We start from the raw sequence: 18469 nt of genomic DNA on the forward strand, positions 1-18469 counted from the left end.
ATGACTCTAGGAAAACAGGAAAATATTATAATATTGTTCGTAATGTCTGCTGCATGGGGACATTCCATTTAGAGTGAAATGAGAAAAGGGACCTCGTAAAAGTTGATACACTTTAAAATGGCAGACAAATAAATACGAGTAAAACAGATATGCGTAGTTAAGTATCCGATTAGGTCAATGGCAGTGTTTCAAAAAACTACCATGTAGCAGCAATACTAAATATTAAAATTATTCGATATTACTGCGATAGTAAATTCCTTAAAGCATGGAGGAAAGGATTTTAAAATACCACAAGTCAACAATATTGAAAGCTATAGTTTCTAAGGGAGCAGAGCATTCTATGCGCTGCAAGTAGTTGCTATAACAACTATAGTAAGTTAATAAATAGATTAGCTTTAACAACAAGACTATGAATTGCCACCGGGGTTTTAGCTATCCTTGGGTAGAAGACTTAAAAATCATATATTTTATAAAATTGTATATATGTGTCTAAGTCTTTAGTTTTTGTCTTTAAGTAATAGTAGGAACTACAAATAAAGCGTAAATAGCGTTAAAAAGAACAACTAAGAAATCTTTATATATCATTTGATGCTTGGATGGACTTCTTACATAAATTATTTCGAACTTACTCCGCTCAGTTTTCACCAAGAGATTAAAGTACTCATTTAACTCGCAACCAATGTCATTGTTTAAGGTTGCTAGGAGTGTCCTATTTTCTTTTAGGTTTAGTAAATTCTATTCCTTTTGAATACTTGTTCGTTAAAAGTTCTCTCTTACTTACATTTTAAATTTCTCCTCCTACCAAATAATTCCTATAAAAGAGGCAACTAAAATATTGCCAAAGCTCAAATATTCACAGTTTTTAAATCCCGAGAGTCCATTTAAGTCAAGCCTCATTTAAAAGTTGCGTATAAATTTGAATAAAATTTATATGGAGAGGAGATCTGAGGAAACTTTTTTGTCGCTAGTGTAACGAGGCCAGTTTAAATGCAATATATCAAGAGGCTTATATATATGACAACACTTTATAAACTTTGTGTGTGTGTGCCAGTAGTATGTCTGCACTCAGTTCAGTTCAGTTTAATTGAAATCGCGCGAACGGAGAGAGCGGGCAGTACATAAGGAAAACGGGGGGAAGTTGGGCGATGTAGATGACAACGATGTGCCAGGCACATATATTATAATCTGTTGCATTAATATTTGCCGACAATTTGTCGTCTGAGTTGTCGTCTCTCTCCGACTGCAGTGCCATAAAAATTAAATTAAAAATGCCAGAAGAACTCTCCGGGCCAGCAGCAATTGTTGCAGCTCGCAGTTTGCTCTTTTCATTGAGCGAAAAAAGAAGAGAAAAATGACTATACATTAATTTTAGCCTTGTGGCTTTTTCCACTTATCAGCCCTTGAGAAAATTAAGGACAAACGCTTAAATTTTCCACTGACAGTCGACCAGAGTTGGCTTTTAAGGTCCATGGCAGGGCTTTCAATTTACGGATTTGTCGGGCCAAAAATGCCCGACAACTAATTGCATTTGCTGCGGACAGCAGGTGAATGGGCCGGTACTTTCGGCCATGTATTTGTGGTGAATTTTTAGGGCTGCCAGCCTGTCATTAGGACGGACACACAGGGAATGGCCCAAAAGCGTTCCGGCCAAACAGTCAAACCAATAATAAAGCAATCACCGCCTGCTAATGTCCCCAGCGGGGAGTTAGCCGCTCTTGTGGATTCCGTCGGGTTTACACGGATCCAGGGACATATTGAATACTCACCGCACTCGGTGCCCTCGTCGGACCTGTCCGGACAATCGGCCTTGGAGTCGCATTTCCATCGCATCGGTATGCAGAATCCGTCGTTGCATTTGAAGTACGAGGCTGGGCAGGGACCTGCAATGGGATAGATGTCGGAATAATGGTCAGTCAGGGCGACAAGGAAGGAGGAATCGGGGAAATAGAGGCAGCCATTCAATCATTTGAGTCTCTGCCAAGTTTGAATTTTAATGAATGCAAGGATGTGTGTGGAATGGAAACAATTATGGTAATCACTAAGCTTTCCATTGTTGCCACAGTGTATTTCATACCAACAATACGGTTGAGTCTTACATTTTGCCAGCCATTAATAATAATAAAATGGATATGATTTAAGAACAAATAAAGTATATTATATCTTAATCATTATAATGTGAAAGAGAAATATAAATCTATAACATATTTAATATGTAATAATAAGCTTTTTCGTCATTTTAAAAAACAAATTTACTCCATCATTATAGGGCAATATTCCAATCAAGTCCAGAAGCAACGCGCAGCCTCATACATTTTTTCCCCAATAATAATAACTTTAATCCCTTGATCCACAGCTGTGACCAATAGGTTGCCAAATTATTTTTCCATTTAATATGCAGAGTGGAGACGTGTTAACGCCACCTTACCAACCGCCCACCACCACCCACCGAAAAGCGAAAAGCCTGCTGCTGCTCCATTCTCCTTCCTGAAAATGTCAGATAATTTCAATGTTTATGCAGTTGTTGTAGCCCCAGTACGTGCCTACAATTAAACATTAACAACGGAGCCACATTGTTGGAAGGCAAATGCTGAGGTACGTGACTCCGGAACACTGCATCATTAGCCTGGTCGAAGCTGTTTCTAACTTTTCGTAAACAATAAAAAACTAATTTAAATTTGCTTAGCGCATAAATAAGAGGGTGTCAGAAATGTGGCAAGCTTCCTGATAACCACAGTTTCGGTTCCAGAAGACCCACTTTCCCAAGTCAAACAAAGTCTCCGACTTGTTTGCTCAGCCGCCCAAAAGCTGAACTTTGGACCGCCATAAAAGCCATGGCTTAGGGATAGTGCAGCAACATAACGCATCCAGCAGTCATGTCATTGAAGTGGCTCTTGTTCGTTGCCCTGGTGGCATTGCTCAGCATTGGAACTGGCACCTCTGCCAAGCCAAGGAGGACCGCCATCCAGGCCAGACCCGCTGCTCTAGAGCAGCTTAGCCGTCTCCAGCGCCTGAACGCCAGGTATTATGCCGTTCAGCAGGATGAAGAGGATGGCGATGATATTATCGAGCACGAAGAGGACCTACCAAAGGGGACAACCAACGATGGTGAAGAAGATGAGGACGGGGAAGAAGGTGACGAGACCAAGGATGAAGAGAAGCAGAAAGAAGTGGATAGCAAAAAGTTGACCTCAAACACCAACACCACACCGACCAAGGCAAAGACTGAAGTGAAGCACCAGCAAGCGGAGGAGCAGGAGCCCACCGATGAGCTCCAGGATCTCGAGGAACTCGAGAACGAGGCTGAGGCCGAGGAGGAACTGGAGCCGGAAATCGATCTCGCCCGCGCCGTGCCACGAAATCGGAGGCGAGGTGGCCGGCGCAACGGCAGGGGCGGACGCAAGGGGCGTGGCAAGAACAACCGCAGGCGGGGAAACCGCAGGTGCGGGGGCAAGGGCGGGCGCGGTCGCCGTGGCCAACGCAGACGCTCTCCATCAAAGCGCAGCGGCAACAAACGAACGGGCACAAACAACAAGCGACAGGGCCAGAAAAACAAAACAGTCAAGAAACCGACTGCAGCGCCATCCACAAAGGTGGCCTGAAGTGCTCTAAATTGCCACCCATTAATGCAGCTTTAAAAATCATTTAAACAGCAGCAAAACTCCAAACAAATAAACTAAAACCAAACCCCTAACCAATTTGTTTTTATTTTCTGGTAGTCCGTTCAAGTACTCAGAACAAGTGAACGTTCCCTCATATTAAGGTGGATTGATAAAAGTTATAATCAAACAAGAAAGGAAGTCTCCTTCACTGCGTTGCAAACTTTTGACTGAAATTATAATACTCTCTGCAAGAGTATACAAATATTCTTAATGAAACTTCAAATGCATGTTAATAACTTGAAAAACCTAGAAAGTAGTATTTTCCTGTGGTATTTATAGAAATTTAATTTAACTAAACTAAAAGAAAAAATACTATATCTCGGAGTACATTTATGTTCAAAAACCAAGCTATACATTTCAATTCATTTCCATTGTTCATCTGAGAGCTGCATGAAATGGTCGCCCATCTCCCTGCACCCATCTTCAATCCTCCAGTCGTTAACTGAGCAAGTAAATTGCACTGAATTAGACATACGGGCATGTAGATTTCGATTGCGCTGGTGATGCTCATCAAGAAAATTCATAATTTATAGGGTCGGAGATGTGGGTTTATCTGCGTTGCTATCACCTGACCGAAATTATAATACCCTCCGCAAGGTTATAAAAACATTGTCGATGCCAATTCATCAAAGTAATTGTTCTTTACAGGACAAACATAATCAAATAATACATCATTAAAATAAATCATTTATAACACTTGCTTTTATATTTTGTTATATGTACTGAATTTATTATTATAGCTTGTTGGTATCCGCACTTTGATTATTTCGTAATCCGTTAGATTAAACAGTATATAGGATCCAAAATATTCAATATTCACGGGATAGTGCCTCCGCAACGTAGTCTGCTTTAGACCATCTGGACAGTCCGATTTTAGAACGCAAGTCCTTCGATCACCATCGATTATATAGCCCTCCTTGCAGACACAAGGACCGCCACATTTATCGAAACAAGATTCGCTCAAGTACTCACAAGTTTCCGGACAGGGACTGGGACACCTTTCCAAGGTTCCATTTACAGAGCAATCTATTTTTGACAAATCAAGATCAACAGTAGCTAGTGTAACAAAAACACAGTTGGTAAGAATATATTTTAAAAGTAATCTGCCCATTATTCCACGCCTGATAGTATTGAAATGGCGATGGATGATAGCCAGATGCAATAAATGGGCCATGAAATTTAAATTAGTCTGACTTTTGCATTGCCAATTTAATTAACTAGTGCCTGGTTAATTAATTACATTATTTCTTAAGTTATTCAAACATATTTTTCTTGCCCCTTCGCCTCGTACACATTTTATTGCAACTTTTTTGTTTTTGTTATTTAAATAAATTCAGCCAACAATAATTAAAAACTGTGTAGAAAGTTGGCAGTGAATTAATTTATATTTAATTTCGCAGAATTGATGTTTGCAGCTCAACCTAGCTTAGCAACAACGATCCACTAATATCGCAGTATATATCCGTCTGGCCAAACTTTATTGTAGCATACTTTTCGGACCAAATACTCACGTTTTTCACCAGAGAAAGTTTTTATCGCGAACTCATACACAGGTGTGTATGCCAGGTAGCAACCGCAAGTCATAAATTTCGCCAGCTATTCCGCTTTTGTTATAGTGCTTTTTTATGTATTTATGCTGGTATGCTTGTATGACCCCATAAATTATAAAGCGCTGCAATTTCGTTTAGCGGCTTTTGCACTGTTCGAAATTAGTTTTACGCCTCTTTTTGATTTAGTTCATATTGAGGTTTAGTGCTAGCTCCACATAAAATCAAAATAAAGGATTGGCGCTGCAGTTTGTGAGCCAACTTCAACCCCTCCCCAACTCTGGCTGGGTCTGACTCAATTTCAGTTTATTTTCCCCTCAGCTTATCTTTGCCATGGGTGCCTTGGCCACTGAGTTCGTTTACCTGACAGCGTCGTCATGCCAATCGTTTGTTCAAGGATGTTCCACAGAAAGTTCTTTCGAATTCAGTTGGGTTTTGGCATAAAGGATTGCAGCAGATTGAGTACAGAACACTCATAAAGATTTGTTAAAAAGATGTTTGCATTGCTTATTCAAATTAAGAACAGATAAACACAAGCTTAGGACTCAATAATCCTTCATATTAAAACGAATTACATTATTAATATTTATTAATTGTGTTAATACATTTTCAAAACATTTTCTTATACAAATTTTTTCTTAGAATTGTTTAATTTATGATAAGATTTGAAGTAACTTGGTGACCTTTTAATATATTCATTGATTTGTGTTCAGTGCTGTATGTATTTTGAAATACATTTTAATTTTCCCAATTCAATAAAGACAATAAATAAAAGATTTCTCAATTCCAGTAATAGTTATACATTCAATTTGCTAGTTTTTGTCAATTTAACTTAGTTCTTCAGCAAAATATACCAGAAAATGTTTGATAAATACAGTTCCTTAATTAAAGATAATTTTTATTGCAATTTCTGCAAAATTCCTTTCAAGAACATTGAGAGACGTTATCCTGTGTTTACGCTGTCTACCTGTAGCCAATTTCGAGCTGCTCTTATCTGTCTGGACTGCCGTTGGCAGTTGGTCAGCACAATGGGATGGGCCATGTACTCCTCTGGGCCCACGAGAGTGCTTGTTTGGGTGGGTGGCTGGTGAGTCCCGTCTCTGTTTCAGGACCTGGTCCTTCCCGAACAGTCTGGCAGCCGAAGTCTGCCTGTCATTGACATTTGCCAAATCAAATAGAAATTTTAATTGACTCTTGGCTGGCAGGACGTGCCAACGCTTTAGTTTTCAACTGGGCTCCTATTTTTCGGAGCTTTGCTCCTCAATCCCATTTTATCTTCAACGCAGACCTTTTACTTTAGCTTTAAAGCCCGTTGTCCCAGCTATTTGATCTGATTTCGAGCGACCCGACCTCTGCCCTGAATATCCGCTTGTTTTTCCATCAACAGGAAAACGGGTTAAGCGCCTTTTGGGCTGGAAGGGAAATTTGCATCTGTCGCTGTTGCAAATTATGTGGGCGCACACGGAAAGCAGAAAGTTTCGGATTCAGGACTCAGATCCAGTTCAGCATCACTCCTTCTCATCCGCTGCTCCTCTCTGTTTGTCAACAGCTTTGCGCGCTTTTTATACCCAGTACTAAAAGGAGTACAAGGGTATACTTAATGAGTTGAATTTTATGTGACAGGTAAAGGGACCATATACGAATTTGAATCAGCGGGAAGTAAGTTCAAAAGAAGATTTTTAAATTTATATATACAGATAACTATGTACGGATTTTCAGAGCTCAGATCATAAACGTAAACCATTTATTAGTCAAAAATTTTATATACAAAATGTTAGAGTATTTATATTTTAATTAAATAGAGTAATATTAAACTTAAATAGAGCTAAGAAACCATATATAGAAAAACTTGAATTTAAATAAAGTTTAAAGTATTTAAATCAAAAATCGCAGCACAGGCACTGAGCAACTTCTTGTCGGGACCTTTGTCTATAACTTTCCTTTCATTTTTTTGTTCATGTTTTTGTTTGCTTTTTGGGTCAAAAGATGTGTGTTTGTGCGCGTTGGTTGTCTGTGTGTAACATAGTTATACCCGTTACTCGTAGAGTAAAAGGGTATATTGTATTCGTGCAAAAGTATGTAACAGCTAGAAGGAAGCGTTTCCGACCCTATAAAGTATATATATTCTTGATCAGGATCACCTCCTGAGTTGATATAGCCATGTCCGTCTGTCCGTCTGTCCGTCTGTCTGTCCGTCTGTCTGTCTGTCTGTCCGTATGAACGCTGAGATCTCGGAAACTATAAAAGCTAGAAGATTGGCATTTTGCATGTAGATTTTAGAAGTTCCTACGCAGCGCAAGTTTGTTTCAAAATGGTGCCACGCCCCCTTTAACGCCCACAATCGCTTATATACGATTTTAAAATTTTAAATATTTCGGAAAAGTAGAAATGCAGTTTTATTGTGTTTATCAATACCTATCGAAATGTAGAAGAAATTTTTCAATTCGGACCATTCGTTAAAAAGTTATGCATGATCAAAGTTTCTATCTCCATCTCCCTCGCACTCCCTTTACCTGAGTAACGGGTATCTGATAGTCGGGGCACCCGACTATAGCATTCTCTCTTGTTTTTCACTTAATTAGCGCGTTGAATGACGCGTGACACACCGGGAGTCAGCTGATCCGAACAGTCGTATTTCTGGACCGCTCCGTCAATTTATTCCGATTGTGCTATTTAAACAATAAGACTAGCCCTTTACTGTGGCATCTAATTTGCAGTGACTCGCATAGTCACCGAGAGACGCCTACTGAATCGGTGCAGTGAATATATAATCACAAACATTAAATAATTGTTGTGCGGCGGCGCAGGTTGATGCCTAGCTGGTAAGCTTCCAAACAGCTGATGTCAACCATAAAGCTCTGGCTTGTCCCTTGGGAACTCCCAAGACTCGATAAACTGGGGTTTGTAGCATACTCTTGGGAGGAAGTTACTATATTCATATAATTGGAAATGGATTCAAACTTGTCTTCACGACAGCTCGAGTTTGAGAAGATGAGAAATCTGGTAGGCTCACCTGCCGATTTACGCGCCTCTCTGCTACAGTCAATCAAGCTGAATCAGTACAACACAATTGCAACAACAACTGCAACAACTACTGCGAGCTCTAATTTGGCTCATACTCAGTGTAGCACCACCTACACACTGACTACTCCAGCTACCTCAATCACGACCCCATTCATACATTCCTCTTCTCTGAGTGGCAATGCACGTACCACAAGTAGCAGTACATCCCTAAGTAGCGCTATTACTTGTACTACAGAGAACACCATTCCCGCTGCTGCCTGGCAGGATACCACCCTCCCGCCAAAGAAAATAGGGTCCAATAAAAGGTTAGGCACCATCCTGTCTCCTTCTACCGCCAAAAAGAAGTTACCTAGTTCCAACAATCGTTTCCAACTCCTGGCTGACGAGGATGACATGGAGGTGATCGAACCCAGCGATGACGACGAAGATGATAAGCCTTGCACATCTAAAGTTGCGCTAAGCCGCGCCGCAAAAAAGGGTAAATCTTCCTCGCAGTCGACGACCACGGAACAGCCTGCCCACACGACAAACCGCAGTACTTCCAAGGTACCTAGGATCATGGTCCCTAAAGTGACTAACTTCACTGGTTTTTGCAGAGAATTAGATGCTCTGATAGGAGACTCTTATTCTGTCAAGCCACTAAATTCGGGAGACATTGCCGTCCAATGCAAGTCCTCTGATGCCTACAGGTCGGTGGCTAGGCACTTCCTTGATAAAGGAACCCTTTTCCACCATCATCAGTTGCCTGAAGACCGACCTTTTCGCATTGTTATGCGCAACATCCATCACGGAGTCCCCTCAGAGGAAATCATCAATTGCCTCCAAAACGAAGGTCACTCAGTTATTCGTATATACACTCCTCGCAATAAGAATACCTCAAGCCCGCTCAATATGAGATTTATTGATCTCAAAAAGGCGGACAGCAACAAGCTCATCAAAAATATTCTTGTTGTTTGTAAGAACAACGTAAATTGGGAAAAGCCTCGTAAGCAAACTGGACCCGTGCAATGTCAGAGATGCCAGGGGTATGGGCACACCAAGGCATACTGCACAAGACACTACGTTTGCAGAGAGTGTGGAGACAGCCATCCAACCTTTGAGTGTAAACTTGGTAAGGACGATGCTAGGTGTTGCGCTCATTGCAACATGCCCCACGCGGCCAACTTTAAAGGATGCAAGAAGTACCTTCAAGTAGCATTCAACATGAGGCCTCAGCCGAGGGCCAAAGATCCCTTTGTACCTGGCTCTAGCAACACACCCCACCCTAAATCACTTCCTTACAACAATGGCAAGCAATCATACGCGAGCGTAGCCAGGAACAGCTTACCAGTCGATCAGATCGAAGAGCCCCACAAAAAGGAAGCGAACCCTTCTCCCACCTCCGCCGCCTGCTCAAGTGGTACTTTGGAAGCCAAGTTGGAGCTTCTCTTCTCAAGGCTGGACAGAATGATGTCTCTTGTCGAGACCCTCTTGCAGGCGCTTCTACAGACGCGCACCTCCTCCTCTGCTATTCACAATGGGTGTCCTTAAGATAGCTACCTGGAACGCGAACGGGGCCTCCTCCAAAGTCAACGAGATACTGGCCTTTATTGAACTGCACGAATTAGACATGCTCTTGCTATCTGAATCACATTTCTCCTCTCGGTCTACCTTGAGAATACCTGGATTCACCCTACACAATGCCAACCACCCAGATGACAGTATGCATGGAGGCGCTGCGATCTTAATAAAATCCTCCATATCCCATCAGCCTTTCTCTACACTATGCGAAGACAACATCCAGGCAGTCACCATTCAGCTGTCCGCAAGCAGAGGCTCCTTCAATGTGGCCTCTATTTACTGCCATCCAGCCTATAGATGGACCGAGGCCGACTTATCGTCGTTATTTCCACATTTTGGAGCCAAGTTCCTAGCAGCAGGCGACTGGAACGCCAAACACAGACTGTGGGGCAACTACAGAATGTGCGCTAGAGGCAGGGTCCTGTGCAATGCTATGACTGATGAGGGTATTGATATTGTAGCTTCTGGAGAAGCCACTCACTACCCCTATCGTGCTAATGCCACCCCAAGCGCTATCGACTTTGGTATCTCCAAAGGCTTTAGACCGCAACAAATTTCAGTCCAAGTACTTACTGAACTGTCGTCTGACCATTTACCTCTGCTCTTTGAGCTAAATGAAGACGCTCAATTCTTCAAAGGCGTTTCAAAATTATTGCCTCCACATGCTAACATAGAGGCTTTTAAAGCTCATATAGATGCCTCTATTGATCTCAACGTCCCCATTACCAATTGTAATGAGCTTGAGGATTACACAGTGTCTTTTACTTCCCTCATCACTGAAGCTGCGCGGCAGGCTACCCCAGCCCCACTTCAAGCTAGTACCAGGACGGTAAGGAGGACGACAATTTTGAACCCGGAGGCAACCACTCTACTCAACCAGAAGCGCAATCTTAGAAGGCAGTACATTGCGTCAGGTGATCCAGCCGTGAAACAAATGCTATCAAGCGTCACTAATAGACTGCACCGGCTGTTAGCCAAAAATCGGCAGAAAAACTTTGACACCCTGCTGGAAGGAGCTGGCCCAGACAATAACAGTGATTTCTCGATTTGGAAGCTCACTAGAGGTATGAAGAGACAACCGTTATTCCAGTCACCCATCCGGAGTCACAGTGGCCACTGGCTCAAAACGGATTATGATAAAGCGAACGCATTTGCTGCGCACCTCTCCTCTACCTTTACCCCCTTCGAGCTAACAGCCGATCATCATCGCGCTGAAGTTGCTACCTTCTTGGGCTCTCCTGTTCAATCGGCTCGCCCCATAAGACACACTACGCCACAGGAAATCATGTTGCAACTGAGGGCCCTACAACAGAAAAAGACCCCGGGACATGACTGCATCGATAATAGAGCGGCGAAATCTTTACCACGCAAAGGAGTCCTTGGCCTAGTAAAAATTTTTAACGCCATGCTTAGCTTAGGGTACTTTCCTAAGCTGTGGAAGCGGGCACGGATTGTCATGATCCCCAAAGCTGGAAAGCCTCCCATGCATATTGATTCCTATCGCCCAATCAGCCTGCTGGCTACCTTTTCCAAGATTTTTGAGCGCATCCTCCTTAGCCGACTGATGGATCTACCGCAGGTAGTAAATCACATACCGGCGCACCAATTTGGTTTCAGGAAATCCCACGGCTGCCCCGAACAGGTGCATCGTCTGGTCAACCAGATCACACACGGCTTCGAGCACAAGCTGTACACCATCGGCGTTTTCCTAGATGTCAAACAAGCATTTGACAAAGTATGGCATGAGGGCCTATTATATAAAATAAAAAATCTTCTCCCTGCGCCTTTCTTTGCCATCCTGAAATCCTTCATAACTGATCGGACCTTTGATGTGGCAATAAGAGACTCCCATTCCAGCGTGTGTGAGATCAATGCTGGGGTTCCACAGGGAAGTGTACTTGGACCCTTTCTGTACACGCTGTACACTGCTGACATGCCGACCCCCGGCAGCAACAATGATGACGACTCCGCTGCCAAGCTGCTCCTGGCCACTTATGCTGACGACACCTGCACGCTAGCCTCCCACTCATCGCTGCAAACTGCAACAAATGCAGTTCAGGTCTGGCTCCATGCTATGGAGAACTGGTCTGCGAAATGGAACATCGCTATTAACTGCGCCAAATCCGCCCACATGACCTTCGCCCGCCGGCACGGTACTTCGGTTGGTCTCACCTTCAATGGAGATGCCATCACCAGTGTCACCTCCCATTGCTACCTAGGAGTACATTTGGACAGAGCGCTAGTATGGCGGGCCCACATCTCGGCAATCAAAGCCAAATGCTTGCAGAAGCTACAAAAGCTTGACTGGCTCCTGCGATCGAAAAAATTGCACTTTTCAAATAAGGCCCTGCTAATTAAAGCCATCATCACGCCAACTTGGACGTACGCCATTCAAGCATGGGGCACTGCCTCTAAGCATCAGCTTGAGAGGCTTAGAGTCGTGCAATCACGTGCAGCTCGGCGAGCATCCCGGGCTCCCCTGGTACGTCACAAACAGTGCCATCGAGAGGGACTTTCGACTACTACCTATCGGGGACCAAATTAATATACACAGCAGTCGTTACGCTGACAGGATTGTGGCACATCCAAACCCCCTAGCGAGTGACCTAGCTGAGCCAATTTCTCTGCGACGGCTGAAGAAGCTACATCCCACCGATCTCCCTACTCGTAAGATCGTATAAAATTCTCAATTATTTTGTTACTTCGAAACTCGTTATAATTGTTACTTAGTATTTAAGGCTACTATGTATGCATAAAATTTCTTTCTCGTTAATTACGCTAGGTTAAGTTCAGAAGGCACTGAACAGATTCCAGTGAATAAAATATTATTTAAAAAAAAAAAAAAAAAAAGAATGACGCGTTGACAGTTGGCAGGAGTACGTGCCACGCCTGAAGGGTATGCAACACACAATTTTCCGTGATTGTTGTTGCCGCTTGTTGTCTGAGGGGAGCGGCAGTTGTCAGCTGAGCAATGTGCCAGAGATTTCAGGGATTCTGTGCTGTCTGAACTTCCAACTGCAGTGTTCATAATTAAGGGCACTTGGTGTTTATTTCACAAACAAAAGGTCAACGATTTGGTATTGAAACAAATCAATCACCACATTTAATGCAATTCAATTCGCAATTTCCATTTTTAAATTAAGACGTTTAGTGAAACGATTTCTTTATTTAAATCTTATTCAAGTTTTTCGTATTTTTGGGCTGATTAAGATTTCAGATAGAACCAATTCCTTTTTTTTGGCCTAAGCTACAACCGACACGATCAAAAATATAAATAAGAGTAGGGAAGTAACTTCAATGCCAAAAGTAAAATTATTAACCGACAAATTATTTATTAATTTCGCTCCCTCTTTAATAAAATGCCCATTTAATTTACAGAACAAAACTGTGCCCAAAATGTTGCCTGATATCGAGGAAGCGTGGCGATATAATTGCCACTCAAATATACAACACACTTAACGATTGGATGTTAAACCCACCTACCCCGAACCCCGAGAACTCTTCATTTTGAATTGAGTCCATGGATATCGTAAACATTTTCACTGCCGGCAGCCGACGAATTTCCGTTGTCAGCTCGTGCAATTTGCAGTTCACACATCACTTTTACTTCCGCCACCACTCGTCTCAATGCTTTTCAGCAGCTTTTCATCTTCTTACGCCTTTAATGGAAAACCTTGTGAAAATTTGCCTTGGGAGGATTCCTTTTTGATGTCACAACATTTTTGCATTTACTTTTACTGAGTACTTTTTAACGTACTGTTTTTCACTCTTTAACAATCCATGCTTTAATAGCGATTTAATAAAAGCGTTTAAAAAGTAGAATATTAGAATATTTCAGAAAAAAAAATATATTTTTAAGCCATAAAATTACAATAAAAATTTTTGTTTGACAAGAGACACAAAAACCTACACAATTAAACTTAAATCATTTTACAAAAAAATAAAGTTTAAAACAAATTTAATTTAATTGTTGTCCTTTTTTCTCCGTGTTTTGTAGTGCAATTTGATAAGCTATAACAAAAAGTGTACACCGCTTTCATTATATTATATAAAAGGAGTTTCATCTGGCTTAAAAAACATGAAAAAGGTGACAAAGAGAGTTGCGGGCGGAACAGACTTCCGGTTGGCCATGGTCAAAAGCAAACCGTGGAACCCGGAGGAAGCAGAAAGCCGAAGCTACATCCTGTGGGTTTTCCCCGCTGCGGTGCCGGTCAGCATCTGGCCGTACATACAAATATGGCGGCTTCCGTTGGCATTTCAACTTCCTTGCACAGCGGTCTCAATTTTCATTTATATCGACAGCGCAATCTGATGCGATATCCTTGCTGGTTCGTCTCTCCATGTCCCTATGCATAATTTAATGCACTGATGTGCGCATAATGAGCGTGATTGACATAAATGTACTTTAAATGCATGCGGGAATTGGTTCAGAGTTGGGCTTGTGAATGAAAAAGGAATGAAGGCGGAGGCGATCGAGTTTGCAGTCCATAACTGACAAAACAACGCCGTCAGTTGATCAAAGTGATGCCAATTTGGCCTTTTGCGGCAAGCTTTCATAAATGTCCTAATCGGAAATATATTTCCCTTTTAAAGTTATTGCCTATAACACTATCTTGCCTTGTCGAATCTCTGGAAAATTTCGAGTTTCGGATAAGCTTCGACTCTGTGTTGCTTTTTTACTTTTTATGTATGTGAAATAAAATCAATAAAAATGTTTTTCAAGTTTAACAAAGAAAATTAAAAACCTAAAATAACAAAGCATGCAGAAATTTATATTAAACAATAGATATAAGTAAGAATATGAATATATAAAGTCAAACGCAAAAATAGTTCGTGGTTTCCTAACCATTTTATTTTGGCTTTGGCCATTTGTTCTCCATTTTTATACCCTTGCAGAGGGTGTTATAATTTTGGTCAAAAGTGTACAACGCAGTGAAGGAGACATCTCCGACCCTATAAGGTATATATATTCTTGATCAGGATTACCTCCTGAGTTGATATAAGCATGTCCGTCTGTCCGTCTGTCTGTTTCTACGCGAACTAGTCTCTCAGTTTTAAAGATATCGAATTGAAACTTTGCACACACCCTTCTTTCCTTTCCACGCAGTATACATATATGTCGGAACGGGATCGTCCGACTATATCCTATAGCTGCCATATAACTGATTGATCGGAAATGCCATAACTTTGGTGTTTTTAAAGTTAGGAAGTTGGGATTTTTTCTGAGTATTAAGAATGCATCATATGAATAATTTTGGAGAATATAATTTACAGAATATTCTGCAAGGGTATATCAACTTCGGCTCCGTCCGAAGTTAGCTTTCCTTTCTTGTTTTAGTTAATTTTTTCGCAGTGGGTCTCTGGCATCACTGCATGTTTCAGTAGGGTGGTGCCGGGCAGAGAATTTTGGGGATAGCTTTGGGCCAGATAGCCTCGTCCGGCGTTGGCTTGTTTGCCGTGGACATTGGACTTTGCCGGCGTTGCTGGTCTCGGTTTGCTAGCTCGGTTTGTTGTCTGTGGCCGTATGTTTTCGGCACTTAAATCGAGTTTATTACGTGCTTTCTGCCCGGCCAAATGGCAAAAATGGAGGCTGTCCTAGAGCACTCTTAAAAGCCAAATCACTTAGAAGAGAAAAGTATAGTAAAACTTTAACCCAAATTTTACTTCAACTGGGCCAGCAATTTGTTTTGTCTGTAACCACACAAACTTATAAATGAGTATTCCGTTTATTAAATTTAATTGTTTTCGGGGAACCAAAAATAAAAACAACAACTTTATCTATCGACAAAGTTTTTGAAAGCAATTATGAGTTAAAAAGAATTATGTACTTTATTTTAAACAACTAGAAACAAGCACCTAAATATATTGAGCATTTTGCATAAAAATAATAAGCCAGACTAGTTGACTTTTTACGAGACGTTCTAATCTCCCTGCCACCCTTTGCCGAAAATTGAGATATTATTTTGCATCCGGATGGACCATAAAAAGTTGCAGCATCATCAACGCTTGTCGAGGGACGAAAATGTGAAAACTTCGAGATGGAGGGAATATTGCACAAGGGCAGAAAACTTTCTCTTTGCATTTGAAAAAAAAAACTTTGTGGCAAATATTTAAAAGAGCCCCTCTTTTTGCCTTTCTTTCGCACTCGCACTAGCAATTTTTCTTGCATTTTATTGCTATGTTTTTTGGTTGCCTAAAGGCCAAACTTGCATTAATGAGGAAAAACTTGAGATATATAGCTATGGTAACAATAAGAGGTTTTAACACCTTATTAAAAAAAAAAAATAACAGCCAAAATATTTGATTGTTTGGTAAATCTTGTCAAAAACTATAGATGCACAACATTTTAGATTGGTGAAAATAGGGAAAAAAAATTATTTTTTGCAAAGATTAAAAAACAGTCAAAAAAGTGGAAGTTTCATAAATTGAAATCAATAGTGTATTTCAATGTATATAATGTCGAACTCACTGTTTAAAATATAAAGTATGCAAAACAAAAAAAAATTTGCACAGACAGTGCAAACTTTTCTCCATGGCAGAATTATTTTGCAGGCTGCTAACTTTACCCTGCCATCGGTCCATGTTGTGTTCAAGTTTCGGGTTAGGGTTTGAGTCAATAACTTAAAGCACTTGATGCCTTTTCATGCTTTCCACAGCCTGCATCATCATCATCATAGTTGTGGGCCTCTCGTCTTTTTCAATCTCCCTCTGTTTGTTGAAAATTTCCTTTATAAATGTTTATAAACACAATTTTCTAGTTGTGGGAAAAGTTATATTATTGGAGCAGCCTCCTTTTCCCCTGCTATCTGATGCACTATGATTTATATGTAAGCGATCATCAATCTTCTTTAGCTGACATGGTTGTTGTTGGTTCTGTTACTGCCAGTTGAGTGGAGCCGAACAACCAGACTTTAAATGATTCTCTTTTTGTCCCCCATTGATTTCCCAACTCCTAAGACTGCAAATTCATTTTGCTTGTTTCTGGGCAGGAAGGAAGGATGTCAGGGCGGAAGGAAGGAAGGATGTGGGGCGTGGATGTGTTGTGGCTTGTCGTGTCTGTCATTGTCATGTACTTGTCGTACACGAGGACAATGAATGCATTTGCTGCAGCACTAAAAACTCTAGCTACAACCACAGCAAACAGCAATCAATCGATGATTTCTATTCATTTTTAAACACTTTGACACAACGGGTATAGAAGAGAGGCTGCTGGAATATTAAAAGCACTCTAACGAAAATGAAGGATCTGCAATTAATAATTCAATTTTGGGCTTTCAGTGTTTTTATACAGGAAATGTATAGATGCATAGCTACGGTTTCTAATATAACGGATGAAAATTCCTCATCGAAATTGAAATACATTATTTAATTCTTATAAAGTAGTATTAAATATAGTTCACGTTTATTTACAACGGTTCTAAAGTTCTTGTAAAAAATAAATACGTCACACAGAATCTAATTCTAGATTATTTTAATTTTATTCATTGCGATTTCATTTTATTTTGTTTAGGCAATGTTTTGTGGCTCGGGATTAGTTTGACAGTTTAGTTTGATTTGTGGTGATTTCATTATGTTGTTGACAGAGCTTAATGCCTGATACGTCTCTTGTTCGGCAACCGGCGTATACTCAATGTTTAACCACATATTACACACACGCCATGTAGAACAACCAATTTATTTACCCAACTACTCAACTCGAATTGTGTAGCCACTTCGCCTGAAGTGATTGCCAGGCGACAATGTTTTTGGGAGCCAGATATCCCCATTATCCTCTCAGCCGAACAATTCGTTATTCACTTTATATGCCTGCTCTTTGCGAAAGCGCTTCCTTGGATCCTTTGAGGTGCCCAGCACTTTGAGGCACTTGTGGAGCTGCTGGCTGATGACTTTTAAAGCGTGTCTCCACCTCTGCTCTTTGAGGTTCTGTTTTTATCGCTTTGACATTGGCAACAAAAAACGCTCCAAATGATTAGCCAGCCAGAAGAGTTGGCTTGGGAAAAGTTGAAGCTTCGCATATTTTAAGTGGCAAAGTTTCGGGGGGCTAAAGAAAAGTGTTGCCTCAACTACTATTTCCCATTTCCAAGTCACACTGGCATGCAATAAAAAATACTCGTCGGTGCAGGGGGCGAAGCCAAGTAAATAAAAAATTATTGCAAAACTTTGCCATGCAATAAACGATGAAAGTAAGACCTTCTTCAAGGAGGCAGCAGTGCATGAAAATCGCAGTAAAAATAGTTACGGCAACGACAGCCAGAACAGGATCTCTCGCAGGAACATCATCTTTCAGTGGCATGTCTGCCTACAATGTCTCGGCTCCCCCAATTGTGTAATCAACGCAGGTGCCACCCAACAAGATGTGCGAGAGGTATTGCAGCAGCAGCGTCCTATGGATTTTAGGCGCACTTTAAGGGCCTTCCGCCGCGTCGGTCCACCCCCTTCCGATTCCCAATCCCATAATGTTGGCCAGCGGACAACACTTTCGTTGGCATGGCACACACGCTTCCATAGTTGAGGCAGACGTGACAAGGGCACAATGTTGCACTGTACAGTGGGTATCATGGGCTCTCGAATAACTAAATGTCCGTGCTTACAGCTGAGTTAAAAAAATACTAGTGTGCACCATGGGATACCTTAAAAATTGACCTTTAAAACAGGGTTTAATATTGTTTCCTTTCACCT

The 18469-nt window shown here is 41.3% G+C and overlaps 2 protein-coding genes across 2 annotated transcripts in view; one reads left to right on the forward strand and one right to left on the reverse strand.

The window, feature by feature from the left end:
* LOC108038007 (low-density lipoprotein receptor-related protein 1B) overlaps positions 1 to 18469 on the reverse strand; it is a 66785-nt gene that overhangs the window by 21155 nt on the left and 27161 nt on the right. Inside the window, 1 exon segment of the mRNA XM_017114692.2 lies at positions 1767 to 1880. Within this exon segment, the coding sequence (XP_016970181.2) occupies positions 1767 to 1880 (114 nt within the window).
* Positions 2840 to 3691, forward strand: LOC108038008 (protein nemuri). Its single transcript, XM_017114693.1, has one exon. The coding sequence runs from the start codon at positions 2874 to 2876 to the stop codon at positions 3597 to 3599; it is 726 nt and encodes a 241-aa protein (XP_016970182.1). The 5' UTR covers positions 2840 to 2873; the 3' UTR covers positions 3600 to 3691.

Source organism: Drosophila rhopaloa, unplaced genomic scaffold (genome assembly GCF_018152115.1).
Source record: "Drosophila rhopaloa isolate 14029-0021.01 unplaced genomic scaffold, ASM1815211v1 contig_69, whole genome shotgun sequence".
Lineage (NCBI taxonomy): Eukaryota > Metazoa > Arthropoda > Insecta > Diptera > Drosophilidae > Drosophila > Drosophila rhopaloa.

What these genes read in the sequence shown, in the direction of transcription:
- LOC108038008 (XM_017114693.1), top strand. Translation starts at nt 2,874, where the DNA reads ATGTCATTGAAGTGGCTCTTGTTCGTTGCCCTGGTGGCATTGCTCAGC.